The sequence below is a fragment of the Salarias fasciatus genome, chromosome 20 (genome assembly GCF_902148845.1).
Source record: "Salarias fasciatus chromosome 20, fSalaFa1.1, whole genome shotgun sequence".
Taxonomy (NCBI): domain Eukaryota; kingdom Metazoa; phylum Chordata; class Actinopteri; order Blenniiformes; family Blenniidae; genus Salarias; species Salarias fasciatus.
Window position 1 is genome coordinate 27,295,932 of NC_043764.1, and position 18,503 is coordinate 27,314,434.

The following is an 18,503-nucleotide window of genomic DNA, read 5'->3' on the forward strand; positions in this document are numbered from 1 at the left end:
CGAAATTCTTCAGTTTGGGGCACTTTTTGAATGGATATCAAAGCCCAAAATGAAGCCTCACTGTAAGGGAAGCTCAAAAGTATTGACTTCATTTAAAGGTCGAATACACGATTTTCTCGAAAAGACGAAGCCAAACGTCTGTTACTCACTTTTTGAACAACGCGCATGCGCCAGACCATCCGCCCGGCTCTCTTGCTTCTCCCAGGAAATGCGGAAGTGTACGAGCGCGATCTCCTCTTCTCCGGCGTGCACGGCTCTGTTTACAGTTTCTGCGATCCGCCTCGCTCATAAATAAAGCTTTTTTTCCGAAACAGTTACAGTTTCATTATGTCAGACTCGCCATCGGTAAGTACTAGCTCAGAAGCTCACCGGCTACATAAACACTCTGAATGCGCATGCGCAAAAGGGAGAAGCTGATTGGGCGCAAGCACGTAGAACCGCCTTACGAAAGCAGCTCGTCAGAATGATTGACAAACTGACCCACCAATTATTTAGGTGATCCACCCGAAAATCAAAATGTTGTATTATACCTTTAAGGCTACTTTTCAAATGTAGAAAGTAGCCTAAAATGAAGACTTATTTTGGGGTACTTTCTCAATTTACAAAGTAGCCCAAATTTACCTCCACATAGTTGCCTGCCGTGACAAGTAACCTCTTCATTTTGGGGTACTTTACTTTTCACGCTTAAAAAGTACCCCATTTTTACTTCAGTTTGGGGTACTTTCTGATGTATGCAAGGTAGCCCAAAATGAATTCAGCCTACTCTTCACTCTGGGGCCTCGAGTGGGGGATGGGCAGTGTAGTCAGTCTTCCCTGAGGTCAAAGGACTGTCTAAGGGCCAATCCCAATTCTACCCCTTTCCCCTACCCCTCAGCCCTTGGCCCTACCCCTATCACTCTCCTACCCCTTTTAGAATAGGGCTGAGGGCTAGGGCTATCTTTGCAGCACTATGAATTGGGATACCCCTTGGCCCTTTAAGCCCCGCCGCGCTCCTATGACAACAAAAAATTATGGATATTAGAAATGATAGAAATTACATTAGAAATTACTTTTATTTTTTAATAATGGTATTATTATTTACCTTATATTTCTTTTTGAGGTTCTCCCACTTTTTTGAAGCTTGCTGGGCTGTAACTTCCCCTTCCAAGCCATTTTCTTTTATGAATTTCCTAAAGTAATACAGATATATTTATATAAACACGTTTTATTACTGACATATTATAGCTTAGACGAATAATATAATTTACTCCCAATGTGTTTTGGCGCTGTATTTTCATTTCAAAAACTTTCCTTCCTTTTTAACCTCTAAACCAGGGGTCCTCAAATACAAATCTTGAAGGTCCACATTTGCTTTTTATATACAAGCATGGGTCCGGACTTCAGCGTCCTGTGGGAGCCGGGGGGGGGGGAGCAGCGATACCGAGGACTGCCGAGCAGTGTGGTGCGACAGAGCGCGCTGCAGAGCGGCGATTACACCACGCGCAGAGCGGCACGGTGCAGAACGGTGCTCACACGGAACATGGAGCGTTTAAAGAAAGAGTTTTTTCTTTTTTTTTTCCCCATACATTTGCCCTGGGTCCGCAGCGAGGTGTGCCGCGGTCCGGTCGTGGACCGCGGTCCGCTAATTGAGGAACCCGGCTCTAAACTGAATCAGCAGTCGGGTTTCATTGGGGGTCCCTGTGTCTAACATATTACGTTAAAAACATGACAAAAGATGACGTTAATAAAGCAATTAGTGCTCTTCAGAAGTTACAAATTTACAATTGAAAACGGTGCTGCGCAGCGCTAAAACGTTAATCCATGACTGGGACACTGTCATGCTAGTATATCTACACATTTCAGTAAAGCAAATGCACTTTTTATAGCTTTTTAATTAGTATACAGAAAGCAATCTTACATTTGTGCGACTCCGTGATGGGCGCCATGTTGTTTTTTTCTGGCCAATGTGCAACTCCGCCTACCCCTATTGAGAATAGGGAGCATCGATGCAGACTTCGCTGAAAGGGGTGAAATAGCCCTTCCCCTTTCCCCTACCCCTATTCAAAAAGGAGAATTGGGATAGCCCTTAAGCCTCGTGAACGCGCATATCATAGGGGTAGGGGTAAGGGGTAGGGGAAAGGGGTAGAATTGGGATTGGCCCTAAAAGTCCTGCGGAGTTGCTCGTTCCGTGCGAATACTCGCAGAGGGGTCCGACACCATCCCGCGTTCTCGATCTGGGGTCTCTAGGGTGACGGGGGGCTCCGGGGGGCCCGAAAAGAGGTGTTTTTCAAAAAGTACCCCAAATTGACTTGGAGCAGTTAAAAGTGCCCCTATTTGAATCTGAAAAAGGAGGGAACACCAATTATCTTTAATATTTCAGCAACGCTTTGAGCTAGAAGGTTGAAATTTAAGTATACGCATCGTGTCACCACGTGCGACAAAGTGTGCCGGGGGTCATACGCCTGCGTCCTTCTCAAGCGCGAAAGGGTCAACCCCTACGGGCCGAGAGGTCAAGCCGCGACTCCCTTTTTGCACCCGGTTCGCAAACACTTTGAGCTAGAAGGTTGAAAACGGAGTCTGCGCATCGTGATCCCGTGCTCAACTAGTGTGCCCGGTCTCAGACCAGTGCGACCTTCCCAAGCGGTCAAGGTCACACCCTCTGACTTTTGGGGCACTTTTTGAATGGCTAAAGTAACCCCAATTTTTAAAAAAACAGCACTGCTCAAAAAAACTTCCTCTTGGAACGTTGACCTGATTCCTGACTATCTGACTTCCCGGATGAAGCCTTGCGGGTGGCTGTTGGTCCCGTCTCGATACGCCTTCCTCGAAGCTAGTTAGCTTTCCGGTGTGTGTAGAGAGACGGGATTCAGCGTGCTGAATCTAGGTCTGAAATGAAGCCCAGAGGCCAATTTTCAAGTGGTACAGTGCTACCGCTTGCAAATGGCGAGCCATCGAAGCTCCAGAAAGGCGATTTTCAAAGGCCCGCCCACCCAAAAGTATAGGTCCGATCGGCACCGAACCCAAGCCTCTGGACTCGTCCTGGGCCCCTCTACCAGATATTAAGAGATCGGCCTCCTCGGACCTTACCAAAACCACCTGCTCTATTCGGAGCAACTCTGTCAGAATGGTGTCTGGGGCGATGGGCCTGACAGCCTGCTGAAGCAGTTCTCTCATCCGAGCCAAAGGACGTTCCGAAGGGCGTGCGGAGAAATTTTTTTATTTCCCAGTAGAGGGGCCCCACGCCATCCTACACTCCGAATCTGGGGTTTCGAGGGTCACGGGGGGCTTCGCAGGGCCCAAAAAGGGGTCTATTCCTAAAGTAGCCCAAATTTACCTAGAGCTGCTATAAGTACCCCTATTTGAAATTGAAAACGGCGGGAACACTAATTATCTTTAATAATTCAAAAATGCTTTGAGCTAAAAGGCTGACATTTTAGTATACGCTTCGTGTCACCGCACGCGACAACTGTGCATGTGTGTCGTGCGCCTGCGACCGTCCCAAGTACGGAGAGGTCAAACTTTAAGTCCCTTTTTTTTCCTACTTCACAAACGGTTCGAGGTATAAGGTTGAAAACCGAGGATGCGCATCGTGTCATCACGTGCAACCACTGTGCCGGGCGTTGTGCGCCTGCGACCTTCCCAAGTGCGAAAGGTCAACCCTAATTGGCTGAGAGGTCAAGCCACGACTCTCTTTTTGCTCCTACTTCACAAAACGCTTTCAGCTACAAGGTTGAAAGCTGAGGACGTGCATCTCGACCCCGCGCTCGACCAGTGTGCCGGGTCTCGGACTCGTTCGACCTTCCCAAGTAGTCAAGGTCACTCCCTTGTCAACTCGGGGCACTTTCTGTCAGTTTTTGGATATCCTAATGTTGTGGAATTTTTGGTGAATCAGAGCCAAAGATGATGAGTCAAGGTGTTGACGCTGCACATGGAGGATTTATTGAGGATTGCAGAGGAAGCACACACAAATCAGGTGATTGAGAGCAAGGCTGTTGCTCCGAGGAGAATGGATCCTCTTTGCCTTCTTGTAGTGTCCAACATTCCCCAATTCCTACTTTACCAGCTAACATATAGCTTCAGAGAATCCACTGCACAGGGGAAAACTGAGGCCGTATATCAAGAGGTGAATGAGTGAATTAAAATAAGACCACCTTTACTCAAAGGAATTGGTGAAAGAGCTAAAAATTTGACCTCAGGTATTTCGGGTGGTTCTGCATTTCTGCACCACTTCAGTCCTGCAGTCGTGATCAAAGAGTAGCGGTGTGTTGTTCAGCTTCACTCTGACTGTACTCTTCAGTATCATCCTGGAGAAGGCTCAACATTTTGAACTTTCTTTCCTTCTTCTGTGACTGGACATTGTTCGTTCTCAACACTTTTTTCTTGTTGGAATTCTTCAATTTCTGTTGTCTTTTTTTTTCTTTTAAGTCATTCTATGTAGGAGATTCGTTGTTCTCTGAAAAGGCTTTTAATATGGCCCATTATATGAAACTATTGGAGGCAGAGGAAACATTTGTTTCAGAGCCAGTGGAGAGTGATGAGAAAGCATCCTGAGCAAATATCCACAATGTAACGCTCTGTGACTCACAGATGTATTATAGTTTGGGAATTATGACACCAGAATAATAGGAATAGTCTCTGATTTGGAGATACATCTGCCTCCAGATTTCAGTGAAGTTTACGTGGTCAGTCAATGAGTTTTACAAGTGGAGCTTTCTGTTTTTCCTAAAATTGATCCAAACAGAAATTCAAATCTCTTCCCAAGAGAATTTGTTTGTGGCCTCTTGATACTTTTAGAATGACGTTCTGACTAAATGAATGAGAGTATGGATTGAAGGCTATGTTGCTCTGTCTTTTTTGTTAGTATTGTGCCGGTCGCAGAAAGAGGAGTCAGACAAGGAATTCGGTGCGAGCGGAGTTTATTTCCAAACACACGGCAGCCACAGCTGTCATACCAGGCAACCCTTTTTACAGGTAACCTCCGCGTTTATAAATCCCGCCACCAGTGCACACACCTCCCCACGTCAGCAAGCCCCACTCCCTCTAATGTGAGGAAACCCAGCAGCTACACAGACACCACACAGCCCCCCCCCCCCCCCCCCCCCCCCCGAACATTCAGAAGGGAGCTAGCGCCCCAATGAGAAACACAAAAAAAAGAAAAAAACTCGAAAAAGCACCATCAACAATCAATAATCAACCACAGCCCCACACAGGAGGCCGAATGACACGGCCAAAACAACTGCGCACCTCCACAGGCGCAGGCGCAGGACCAGCCGGTGGGGCGACTGCAGGCGCAGAGAGCACGGTGGCAGCAGCCGATTTGGGGGGACGCCCCCTCCTCGGAGGCTGCGCCACCTCCACCGGCTCCTCCGGCAGAATGTGCGCAGCCTTTAAACCAGGGGTATGCAACTAAAATTCACAGCGGTCCGGTCAGGGATATTTTGTTAAAGCAAAGGTCCGGAACATCATAATGTCTAACTGAATTAGTGTGATATATGCTGATGTAACCTAGTAGTTCTATGAGCGTCTGCATGTCATCAATAGCTGACTATCAAATCAAATGAATTCATGCACTCCTTGACAACCTGACCACTGGTCGCACTGGTATACACATGCGCCAGAGCGCCACAGCAAACATCTCCGCCGTGATGATGGGTGGTCTTGATTCAGCAGCACCGGCAGCGGATGGCAGGGCTATATTCGTGGTTGAGGTTGTAGTTCAAGGTCTGAGGTAAAGGTAAATAAGGAGCTCTGTGGAAGACTACAAACTGGAATTAAAGGAGGATAGAAAACGTTGTCTGGAGGAAGATCATGGCTGCAGTGAACAGCGTCGCCGCGGACGAACGGACACCGGCTGAGGTTCAAACAGATTATCGGTCCGTTAATGTAACCCTGATATTACAAATAATGAGGCTGACACACTTACACAGCTCATATTTTTATTGTTTCGTTTAATGATGTCTTAGAGCCAGACACCAGCTGCACCGCAGGGCCAGGTCTCCCCCTCATGTTTGAGGTTTGCTTTATGAATATTTTCACGCTCCGCCAGGTTTTTTAGTGCTGCACCGCAAATCCACACTGACTCAAACTTGTGTACACAATGGCACACCTGTCGTGAGATTTCATCTTTCCATACGATCACGATCATACTGATAAATAAAACATAATAGAAAAGAATAGACTTCATTTATCTCACCATGGAGAAATTTAGAAAGAATAAGAATAATTAAGAGTGTGAATTTTAATAAGAATATAAACAGAAATCTAAAAGAAGATCGAATTTTATATATAACATATGTAACAGGAGCTGTAATATATGCAAATATGTAGAAATGCCGATCTCGTCTTTCATATGGCCGTACACCCTTATGCCACCTTATGATCGTTTGATAAATGAGGGGCTGGGTGTCTTTATAGACGGAGGTACAGCCTGATGACTTCACAGACTCACTTTTCAAAGTTAGCTTCGGTCCTGGTTTGTTTGCTGTGGTGTTCTGGTGCATGCGTATACCAGTGCAACCGGCGTTCACGCATCACGGTCTCAAAATGTATGTTGTTTCAGCACCATGGACAGCACGATCTGTGCGTAATTGCTTTGTGTGTGTGTGTGTGTGTGTGTGTGTGTGTGTGTGTGTGTGTGTGTGTGTGTGTGTGGCTGGCAATAGTTTTGGTAAAAATATGTCTATGTTGTTTCAGGACCATGGATAGCACTATGTGGACACTTTCTCTGTGCATAAAAGTTTGTTCATGTGTGTTCAGTAATAAGTCCTTGTTGGTAGGAGAAGGGGTGGTCTCCCGATGTGAGTGAGACCCTCACGAGAAGAGGATGGAGGCTCTAAATGGAATCCTCTTTGCCTCTTGTAAGGTCCAACATTTGTTGAGATGAATCTAATTGATTTTGTTTGTCAGCGTTATTTTTTTAATTCAAAATGAATGAGTGGGATTTACCTTTTCATTCTTTTCACTCTACGGAGGAAAAATATTTTTTGCATTGTCATGTCATTCATTTCTAAAACAAACACTTCATTTGGAACTAAAAAAACTAAAACACACGGACACGATGTTTTGATGTTCATCCAGAAAAAAAATCATCAAATGTAATTCTCTCTCGTTCACAAAATTTGATTGCATGTTTATGTCCCACGGATTGCGATCGTTAAATTGATGCTTTTAAAATGCAGATGAGATGACGGTCCACTCATGAAAGAGCTGCATCTGCTGTACTTAAGCCGAATAATACCGTGCAGTTCCCCCTGTGTCCAGCAGGAGGCAGTGTGACTCTGAACGTTGATTGTGATCCTCCAAAAGAGCGAGAGAAGAAGAACTCATGGCGGCAACAGCAGAGGGCAGCATTACACTGTATATGTGTACAGCCTGCAGGAAAGGAAAAGAAGAAGAAGAACTCATGGCGGCTGTGTTGTGTCTCACAAAGGAAACATTTCAACTCGTGCAGCAACAACGAGTTCAGTTCAGGCTTTGAGGGAGTTTATCAAGCAGCGACTAACTGCTGCTGCTGGAGAAATCTTCACCGTGTTTCAACAAACTGCGGTTCCGTTCGAGGAGGAGATTTATCGACAGCAAAGACTTCTGGAAATCAAGTGGAAACATCAAGTCAAGTTACACAGAAAAGGTATTGAAACGTGAGAATGAACACATGAATGTGTTTGTGGAGGATCGTTACATTTCTTTGAAGCTTGCAGACAGAAACGAGGCTGCAGCTGCAGTTCTTGTTCACAGTGAAATAACAGGAGTGATTTTAAAGCAGAAGCCTTCAGCATTAAACTGATGATCTGTGTCAGAAACAGAGGGAACAGTGTTGGTGGTGTCTGTAAACGGATGAAGTGGTTTATTTGCTTTACGCTTTAATGTAATTGTGGTTTGTGTAGCTTCTCCTATATTTATGGTGAATAATGATGTGTTCAAGTGTTTCTGAAGAAAAACAAGTCTGAAAGTCTGAACCACGTCAAACTGGAAACTTCAAGCGATACTTCAACATTTTGGCAAATTGGCCCATTTAGCGCAATTCCTCAGTCATTTCGAACAGCATACTTACTTTTTTTGTGAGGGCGAGCTGTTGTTTATTCAGAGGTGAGTCGGGGAAGGTTTTCGGGACGGACACAATGGAGGTGAACGGTATTTTTGTTCCCCCTCGTCAAACTCATCAAATACACAATCCGACAACCCCAAAACACTTTGGTGGACACGTTATAATCCGCACAATCACTACGCTGTGAAATATTAATGCAAAATTACCAGATTGAGTTGTTTATGCGAAGATTGCTAAGACGGAACTACTTACTAAACATGGCGTCTGGGTGTAGTGATTTCAAAAGAAAAAGTAGTTCCCAGTATTTGCTTCAGTGTCGTAACGCTACAATATTATTTCTTGGTGTTCCACAGCGTAGTGAATGTGTGAATTATAACGTTTCCACCAAAGTGTTTGGGGTTGTTGGATTTTGTATTTGATGAGTTTGACAAGGGGGAACAAAAATACCATCCACTTCCATTGTTTCCATCCCGAAAACCTTCCCCGACTCGCCTCTGAATAAACAACAGCTCGCCCTCACAAAAAAAGTAAGTACCGTATTGGCCCGAATATAAGATGACTCCGATTATAACACGACCCCTATTTTTCAAAGATCATTTTGTGAAAAAAAAAAAAATGCTGAAGACAGTAAGTCACTCATAAAGCAACTTTTTATTATACAATTATTATAAACTCAAAAACTCACAACTGAGATAACATTTCAGGAGATATAAAATGAAAAAATATTACTACAGTATTGAATAAAAAATATATTCTTTCTCAAAATAAGAAACAATAAGCAACAAATAAGAAGCCTCAAGGGGTCCAAACTGCATAAATGATGTAAATAACTTTCCAGTGCCTTCAGCTGAATCAGGCTCTGGTGGTGGACATTCCGTCTTTCTGTTTTTCAGACGTATTCACTCACCTTTCTATCAGTCTCTCTGAAGCGTCACTCTGGGACCACGGAAAGCTTTTCTCATAGTGTTAGCGTCTGTAGGCGTTTTTTCTGTGCTCTCCAATAAGAACGAGGCGCTCTGCTCCACCAGATCTCCTGGCGGCTTGGCAGTTGTTTGATGACTCTGCTGCGTTGATCACCATCAGTTTAAAGTTGGTATCATAACTTCGCCTCTGTTGTTTGCTCAGTTGTCCAGCGTTCGAGCCCCTTTGTTCCAGATGATCCGCCATTTTTCATCAGATCATTTGATCTCATTTCATTGCTCCACTCGCTCTCTGGTCAGTGATACTTTGGCTCCATCTAGCGGCGCGGATGGGTATTGACCATCTACCGTAAGTCCACGATTATAACACGACCCCACTTTTTAGGATGCAATCTCTGGTAAAAAAAAACATCGTCTTATATTCGGGCCAATACGGTATGCTGTTCGAAATAACTAAGGAATTGTGCTAAATGGGCCAATTTGCCAAAATGTTGAGGTATCGCTTTCACACAAGTGTTTCAGAGCTGAGAGAGGTTGATGCTACATCCAGACTGCTTCCTCATTTATTTTTTAAACCCACAGCTGCTGTTATTTCCACAGAAATAAGCTGAGTTTTTGTATCTCAATGTTTCTATTTTAAATGTATCCTGTCCTGTTTCATCCATCCATCACTGTAAAACCTTCACATCCATCACATCAGTGACTTTTGTCTTGTTTCCCTCCAGAGAGTCCACAGCAACACATTGGTAACCAGAAGACGAGCTCCAGTCTGGAGCAGGAGGAACATGAAGCTCCACACATTAAAGAGGAGGATGTTGTTGAGGTGACTGTTACTGATGGTGAAGGAGACAATTCTCACCACTCTGTGAGAGACTGGACCACCCAGAGACTAGCTGCTGCTGCTGAGGAGATATTCACTCTGTTTCAACAAGCTGTGGTTCAGTACGAGGAGGAGATTGGTCGCCAACGCAGAATGCTGGAAATCAACTGGAATCCTCAAATCAAGTTAACCAGAACAGGTATAGAGAAGTCTGACTGAAAATTTGAATGTGAGTCGTGGAGGATCTCAGTCATTCTGGCTGTTTGGTTTATCCACCACAGGCTGAAGCAGGCTTTGTGTCTCTGGGGAGAAACTTGGTTTGAGTTCAGACTAGGGCTGGGCGATGTGGCAACAAAAATGATCACGACATATTTTTTCATATCATTCAATCTTGATTATATTTACGATATGTTGTCTTGTTTTTAAACCAATGTTGAAGCATCTGCACTGAAAATTAAGAAACTATAGAATAGTTCAATATTTTATTAACAAACCATGTAAATAGCAAAGCAAATGAAATAATATGAACAAAGAAAAATATAAGAACAATGTCACTTAAAAAAAATATAGCACCAACAGTGTCACAGTTTACAGCCCTGATTATTTTTGGTGCTATACAAGATTAAAAAACTAAACAAACCCCCGTGGGGATAATGAAGGTGCTTTAAAATGTGAACACTATTTCCAAAATATGGTTCTAAATATGCTGTTGCCACCATTAATGCGTGCATCAACCGTACAAAATTTAAAAAACAATACAGATGGGATAAATTACACTTAAAATGTAACAGTATAAAAAAATAACATTGGTAAAAATTTTAAACAGTGAACTCTCCATTATATTAGCATATCAATCAAATTAAACAAAATATAGTAAAATATAAGAACAATATCACTCAACAATGCAAGGAATGAAGAAAAATATAACAAAACAGTGCACTAATTTGCAGTCCTGAGAATTTCTTTAGGTAAACAAAATAGAAAATAAATGGACAAACAATCCACCTGAGGAAGAAGTGCAAGATTTATACATGCTGAGTCGAGAGCACATCATTTAGGAGTTTGGCCCAGGTTTATCCAGAAAGACGAGCCTGTGTACAGCGTCTGGCTTTAGAGCTGCCCTGTGGCAGGACACAATGTTGCCCCCTGTGCAGAAAGCCCTCTCTGAGGGCGAGCTGGTGGCAGGAATACAGAGGTACCACCTTGCCAAGAGGCAAACTCTGTGAGATGTTGCAGAGAGTCTTCCACCAAGCCAACAGATTGGTTTCACTGCATTTGTCTGCATTTGGCGCTTGCAGATAACTATTTAGTTCTGCCTCCACAGCCTGCTGGTCCGTTAGTCCAGAAGTAGAGACTGAGTAGAGCTTTTTGAAAGAGCTGCCAAGTGTCTATCCTCAATTGAAATGATAAAATATGTGACCATTATATGTTATTTTTAGAAGCCAAAAATTGTCATGAAAAACGTTTTTATTTACTTACCTATAGCTCGAGGCCAGCCTTTGAGAGCAACGGCTTTAACTATGTTGGCTCCGTTATCTGTTGTGATGCACACCTGTCGGTCTTTGCTAAGGCCCCACGATTCCAGTGCATTCTCCAGCCCCTGACTGACGATTTCGGCAGTGTGGTCCTTCGGAAAATACAGAGTGTGCAAGCATCTGCTTTGTAGAGCCGACTCCTGGTTAATGTAATGTATCGTGAGGCTCAAATATGGCTCAGATGTGCGACTCGACCAAAGGTCACTGTGGTTGCAAAGTATTTCATCTCTTTCAGCTCAGTTTCCAGCTTTTCTCTGCATTCTTCATATAGCTGTGGCATTGCAGTTTAAGAAGAAAAAATTCTGCCAGGGATTTTGTACCTTGGATCCAACACTTTGATCAAATGTTTGAATCCCTCTTTCTCCACTGAGTTTAAAGGCCTCATGTCTTTTGCTTGACAAAAAGTAATCGCACGTGTGATCCTTTTCTCCTCTTAGAATGATGCTGGTGCAATGGCCTGAAAAGATGACACTCTGGATTGCTGCTTTGGCCCTGCGGCTGCCCCGCTAGCTGTGGCTACGCCGCTAATGCTGCGTGTGCTAAATGGAATAAAAAAATGGACTGGAAGGCTATTTGTTGTCATTGCAACAAGTTACAGAAGTTACAAGTTACAACGAAATACCTGGGGTTTAAAGATGCCCAGGCAGCCAATTATGGCGCTCCGTCTTGAAAAGGAACAGAGTCAAAGGAACTCAAACAGAATTGGGGAGGAGTGGGGGGGGGGGGGGGGGGGGGGGGGGGGGAGGAGTGTGTCAGAAAAAAAAAAGACACCTCAATTCACATCACGGTTCCAAAGGGAATCGTGATTAGAAGTGAGAGACCAAAAACAAAAAGCCAACCCGCGCACGTCTGGCAAGACGCATAAGATGAATTACTTCAGTAGATCAGCGCTTGCAGTTGCATCATCAGCACAACACGTCATCACCACTAGTCGTCAACAGAACAGTGGGGAGGAGACGTTGAGAGTGGTGGGGGGGCGGGATGTATGCGAGTTCGTCAGTCCATGAATGTGTGTGTGGTTGGCCAGTCCGCTCTGCGCTCCAGTTCATGGCGACCTCTGTTTGCAGATGATAGTTGCCATGGGGATATCCTCCATAGAAGCAGTCCAGAGTGGGAGGGGTGTGTTGGGAGTCAGTAGAGGGAGATAGAAACCGTTTTGGGAGCGGCGCTATACATGCCCCATCTGCTAATAGTATACGGATGTCTGCAGCTCGATTTTGGATCTAAATTTCTCCCGAACCCCTGATCAGATCAGAAAACCCTTCTGGATGAGTATATTGTTCTACTTCCAGGGTTTCCCCCAGAAAACTTGCTAAGCCTGGTGGTTGGACTGCTAGAGAAGCCCACCATGTTTAAGGAAAAAAAAAAAAAAAAAAAAAAAAGTTAAAAGTTGACAGAAATTTTGAAATTATGACTACTTTGTGTTATTGTCAGCATTTATTAACATTACTTAAATGCAGAGTCTTACAGAAAGCCACAATCTTATAATAAAGTTTTAACAAACAAAAAAATTGAAATATCAAATGTTTTCACCAAAGTTAAATCCCAGTGAATCTTAAAACAAGCCTTTGCTGTTCACATTTAAAGGTAAAATAAATTAACAAAAATAAAAAGTGCAAACACGATCAAGGTGTAAAAACAGGGCACTCAGAGGCTGAAGAGGTATCTACTGGACTGTCTGACCTCGTCTACTTTTTGAATGAATAATTACTAAAAAAATATTAGATTTCTTACAGTTATTAATATTCTTATGTCCTTTAAGTATTTGTTGTTTATATGGAGTTCACAGCAGTGCATAAGTCCAGCAGTACCTCCTTCAGTCCAGCAGAGGGCGCATTGTTACTGTTAGATGTATAGTGCAGTGTGAAGCACATAGAAGAAGAATGTGTATGAATGGAAAGAAGCATGTTGCTCATGGCGGTTCATTAAACAGAAGCACCGCAGTTCCACCGTTTGGACAGTGAATCATTTTGAGGATAGAACACAAACCATTTTGGATTAAGTCCGCTAGTTTGATGTTTACCATCGCGGCTCGCAGAAGGCTGCTCTGATGACGTGCTAACATCCATGCTAACTCGCACCAGCTCTGCCTCATCAACGAGCCGCGGCTTTCTGATGAAAATATGCCTCACCTCTGACCCCCTATGTGTTCACGTATCGACCATAAGGTGTCGCCATTGCAACCATATAACCAGATTCCATTAAAAGCTCTAGAGACTGTCTTTGGTATCGCTGTTTTGGTGCATAAAAAAAACACATTTACAATTAACCAGCGACTCTTAGCCTGGCGGGGTCAGGAAAAGCCTGGCGGCCCACCAGGCCTATTAAGCACTGAGGGAAACCCTGTACTTCATTCTATAAACTACGTGCAAACTGTTTAAAGGTGCATTAAGGAGTTTTTCAACTTTAAAAACACTTATTTTCCACCATAAATATGTTACAAATATTCAATGATGTGTACAATGTGCCCTGACATATTCATTGCAAGTACCGCTAACACTGCTAAATTGTCACTTGAAAGTTGCAGTGCCGGTCCGGCACCAGAATTTTTTTGGAGAGAATTTGAGATGATGTGACGTAATGCGTGCTCCCGCTGGCCTGGTTTCCTTAGGTTTCGTTTTGTCCGCCATTACTCCGCCAGATGCTTAGTGAGCAACAATTGAGCAGTATTGAGGATGGATCTTCCAGAAAGTAAGAAAAGACCGGCTTCTAGCCCTGCCACAACTCCAGCACAGACCCCACCAGGCAAAAGAAACTTAAATTTTACTTGAGCGCTACTAAAAAAGCGAGGAAGGACTTCCCCTCTTCCGTGCATGCACATGGACGCAAGCCACAGGCACGAGTGTTGCACTAAGCTGCAGTTACGCGCAAGGCCTGCAAGGGCCATTGTTTCGCATAAAACGTGCAAACTCCTTAATGCACCTTCAAACCATACTTATCCTTTAATCCAGCAGCTTAAGGTTCGCAAAAAGCAACAAAATAACAATTGCATGTTATTTTTGACATTTCATTCAAAGTTTTTGGTTTTATCACCTGAGTCCTCCGGTCCTTTTTTCCTTGAACTCTGGAAGTATTGGAACTGACCTTTCATCTTGTACATTTTTGTTCCTCCAGAGCTCCCACAGCACCATGACCATAGCGAGGAGCAGCTCTTTAAACAGGAAACAAACAACTGTGGAGGTCAGGAAGAACTAGAACCTCCTCAGATCAAAGGCGAACCAGAAGAAACAGGACTTCTACAGTTTAAAGAGGAACAGGTAGAACCAGAACCCCCTCAGATCAAAGAGGAACCACAAGAAACGGGACTTCTCCAGTTTAAAGGGGAACAGGAGGAACCAGAACCTTCACAGATCAAAGAGGAACCAGAAGAACCAGGACTTCTCCAGTTTAAAGAGGAACAGGAGGAACCAGAACCTCCACAGATTGAGAAGAACAAGGAACTCAGTATCAGCCAGGAGGGAGAGCAGCTCACACTGAAGTTACCAAGTAGATTAAATTTGGTTCAGGAGCAAAGTGACCTGAGTGAACCAGAAGAAGTTCCAGACAATCAGCAGATCCTCCCTCAGGACTCTAAAGTCCATGATGTGAAAAATTACACGGGTGAGAAGCCGTATTCTTGTGAAACATGTGGGAGAAGTTTCAGTCGACAGAGTAATTTGTTGATCCACAAGAGAACTCACACAGGTGAGAAGCCGTATTCTTGTGAAACATGTGGCAAATGTTTCAAGACTAAAAGTCATGTTTTGACCCACAAAAGAACTCACACAGGTGAGAAGCGATATTCTTGTGAAACATGTGGCAAATGTTACGGTGACAAATATAATTTGTTGATACACAACAGAATTCACACAGGTGAGACGCCGTATTCTTGTGAAACATGTGAGAAAGGTTTCAGTCGACGGAGTACTTTGTTGATCCACAAGAGAACTCACACAGGTGAGAAGCCATATTCTTGTGAAACATGTGGCAAATGTTTTAGTCAGAAAAATCATTTTTTGATCCACAAGAGAACTCACACAGGTGAGAAGCCGTATGTTTGTGAAACATGTGGCAAACGTTTCAAAACGTGCAGTAGTTTGGTGATCCACATGAAAACTCACACAGGTGAGAAGCCGTATTCTTGTGAAACATGTGGCAAACGTTTCAATACTAAAAGTCATTTTTTGATCCACGAGAGAACTCACACAGGTGAGAAGCCCTATTCTTGTGAAACATGTGGAAAATGTTTCAGTGATAAATATTATTTGTCTGTCCACAAGAGAACTCACACAGGTGAGAAGCCATATTCTTGTGAAACATGTGGAAAACGTTTCAGTCAGAAAAGTCATTTTTTGATCCACAACAAAACTCACACAGGTGAGAAGCCATATTCTTGTGAAACATGTGGCAAAAGTTTCATTCAACAGAATACTTTGTTGGACCACAAGAGAACTCACTCAGGTGAGAAGCCTTATTCTTGTGAAACATGTGGCAAATGTTTCAGTGATAAATATCATTTTTCTGTCCACAAGAGAACTCACACAGGTGAGAAGCCCTATTCTTGTGAAACATGTGGCAAATGTTTCAGTGATAAATATTATTTGTCTGTCCACAAGAGAACTCACACAGGTGAAAAGCCGTATTCTTGTGGAACATGTGCCAAAAGTTTCAGTGTACTTTGTTCGTTGAGACGCCACATGAAATCTCACAAATAGGTGAAGTCATGAAAGACTCTGTGGAAGATCTCATTCAGGAAGCCCAGCTTGAACACAGAAACACAAGGTATCATCCAGTTTGCTGGAAACATTCCTGATTTGAACAGTTGAGACTGTGCATCAATAATTTTTTTTGTAACACAATTATTTTTGCTTTTTGATTTGTTAAAAAAAAAAAAATGTAGCATGAACATTTTACATGAGTAGATGTGAACTTTGATGAAATAGAAATAAAATGTTGATATGAATCCAATGTGTGTTGTTATTCAGTGTGTTTTATTTCGCAGGAATTATTAACTTTTTACTGTTTCTGTGCAATATAGGGGAAAAAGCATCTCCCATATTAATAATGCATTTTATTTGTTGTACACTTATGGTTTGTGAGTCCATGGTGGTGGTGACCCCCACTCGCAGATGATAGTTGCTGTGAAGATGGCCTTGTCACTGACTACGTTTACATGCAGCTAATATCTGGGTTCAGGACAATATCTGGGTTTCTGAAACATTAGGAAAACCCCATTTACATGCTTTAAAAGACAGAGAGTTACCCCGTTTACAAGTCAGCGCATTCAATCGGGATATCCCTTTCCAAACCACGGTGCACGTCATCGTGTTCTCAAAACAAAACAGCTCTGATCGGAGGGGCTTTGTGTTGCCAGATTGGGTGGGGTTTCCGCCAAAGCAAGCTTCTTTTTTGAACACGTTGGACGGGTTGATTAAATGATTTTGTTTATGACGTGTTTTTTTTTTTTTTTTTTAAATCATACAAATACGGTTTTAACGTGCATTTTCAACCGAGATGGAGGTTTGGGCTGATTTCTACGACTTTCAGATTTTTTTACGGACTAGATCGACAGATCTGGCAACCTCCTCCACTGGACTGCAGAGGCTGCGGTGACTCCGTTCTGTAGACGGAACGCAGACAGAACGGTTGTTCTGTTGTACATGATTTTTTCTGCAGGCCATACAAATCACCAACTTTCAGAAGGAAACATCTGCGGTGTGCACGCTCAGAATAACAGTTCGTATCGTGCATTACGGAAGCCTCACACAGACGAAAGTCTCACACAGACAAAAGTGTGGTGAGTTTCGCTCCTACTCGTTGCTGGACTCAAAAGACCATGATTCATTGCGGATGGGAGAACGCGCAGAACCAAAACTAATGTCCCTTTTCTCGATATCTGTTTACACGGCAGCAGTTTCGAGTTTGAAAAGGAGTAACCCAGCGCTCTTTTTCGGGTTTAAAAAATCTCGAAAATGAGCTTTTCCGGGTTTTGGCGGGTGTTTACATGGCCACGCACTATTGGGTTATTCCCAACATTCGAGTTTGAAAAGGGTTTGAAAAGGGTTATTGGCTGCATGTAAACGTACTGAATGTGCTGGAAACAATAACACACCTCTTATGTCTGTGCGGGGTCAGTCTAAAGCAGGGGTGTCCAACCCTTTTTGACCCAAGATCTACTTTTCAAATTGCCAATCCCTCGGGATCTACCTTGTCGTGGGGGAAGGGGGGGGGTGTAGTAGGGAAATATCCTGATTGGAAATGTGAACACTGTGAATCCTCACAGTCAGTGAGCCATGTCATAATGAAATGTCCAGCATACACATAAACATTGTTTATGAATTTGGAAAAGTTGGGACTAAAAACATTTTCACTTGCAGCAATACTGTGAGGGATTGAGTGAGAGGGAGATTGCTTGGGCAGTAGTTCACTTTCCTTTGGGAACGGGTCTGTACACAGCAGGATTTAGGCCCCAGAAGATGAAGCTGAATAGTGCAAATCACCTGTGTGTGGCAACAATGCACCAAGTTGTGCCTAGTCTGCCAGAAAAAAAAAAAGAAGAAGACATCATATAAGAACTAGATGCCTTAAGGCGGAGTCAGCAACGTCGTTCACTGGCGGCCATCTTAGGACAGTGGACACTCTGGGGCACTCTGTGTAATCTAAGGGAAGGTAAGTGATTTACACCAACTAAAATACTCAACTCATTGAATTCTTGACGGATTTACAGATGGTTTGATTTATTACTAACATTACGTTGCTATGATTCAGACTAAATGTTAAAATCATAACTTTTTGTTTTGCACGCAGTAAAATATCTACATGTCTGACGTTTATAACAAACTAAGTCGTTTGAAAATCGATTGAAAATTGAGCAATCAATTGCTATTTCAAAGTTGATGCTCCATTGACATTAATGTGATGAGTGAGCAGCCCTGTCTCAGGGTTGCCACCATGTGACGACGCTAGTCCCCATGGGCTCTATGCACAACTCAACCACTTCCTGAACTTCAGGAGGCTCCTTGTTTCCTGTCTTTCATGATAGGATGAGCTGATTAATGCAGGTGTTGTGGTGATCACATGGACAGAATCCACCACTCGGACTTCGGGGCGGGGTCGCGACCCCGACTCGTGATGCCTCGCCAAAGTTTCCGAGGATTATCCGACAACCGATGCTAACAACGATAGATTTGTGAGACTGCCGGAGTTTTGGGAGAACGATGCCAGGG

General features: G+C 43.4%; 1 protein-coding gene across 1 annotated transcript; it reads left to right on the plus strand.

The window, feature by feature from the left end:
* Positions 1 to 7,373: 7,373 nt before the first annotated feature.
* On the plus strand, positions 7,374 to 16,222 carry LOC115408277 (zinc finger protein 774-like). Its single transcript, XM_030118933.1, has 4 exons — positions 7,374 to 7,606; positions 9,669 to 9,962; positions 14,413 to 14,982; positions 15,907 to 16,222. The coding sequence occupies exons 2-4, from the start codon at positions 9,917 to 9,919 to the stop codon at positions 15,990 to 15,992; spliced, it is 702 nt and encodes a 233-aa protein (XP_029974793.1). The 5' UTR covers positions 7,374 to 7,606; positions 9,669 to 9,916; the 3' UTR covers positions 15,993 to 16,222.
* Positions 16,223 to 18,503: the final 2,281 nt, after the last annotated feature.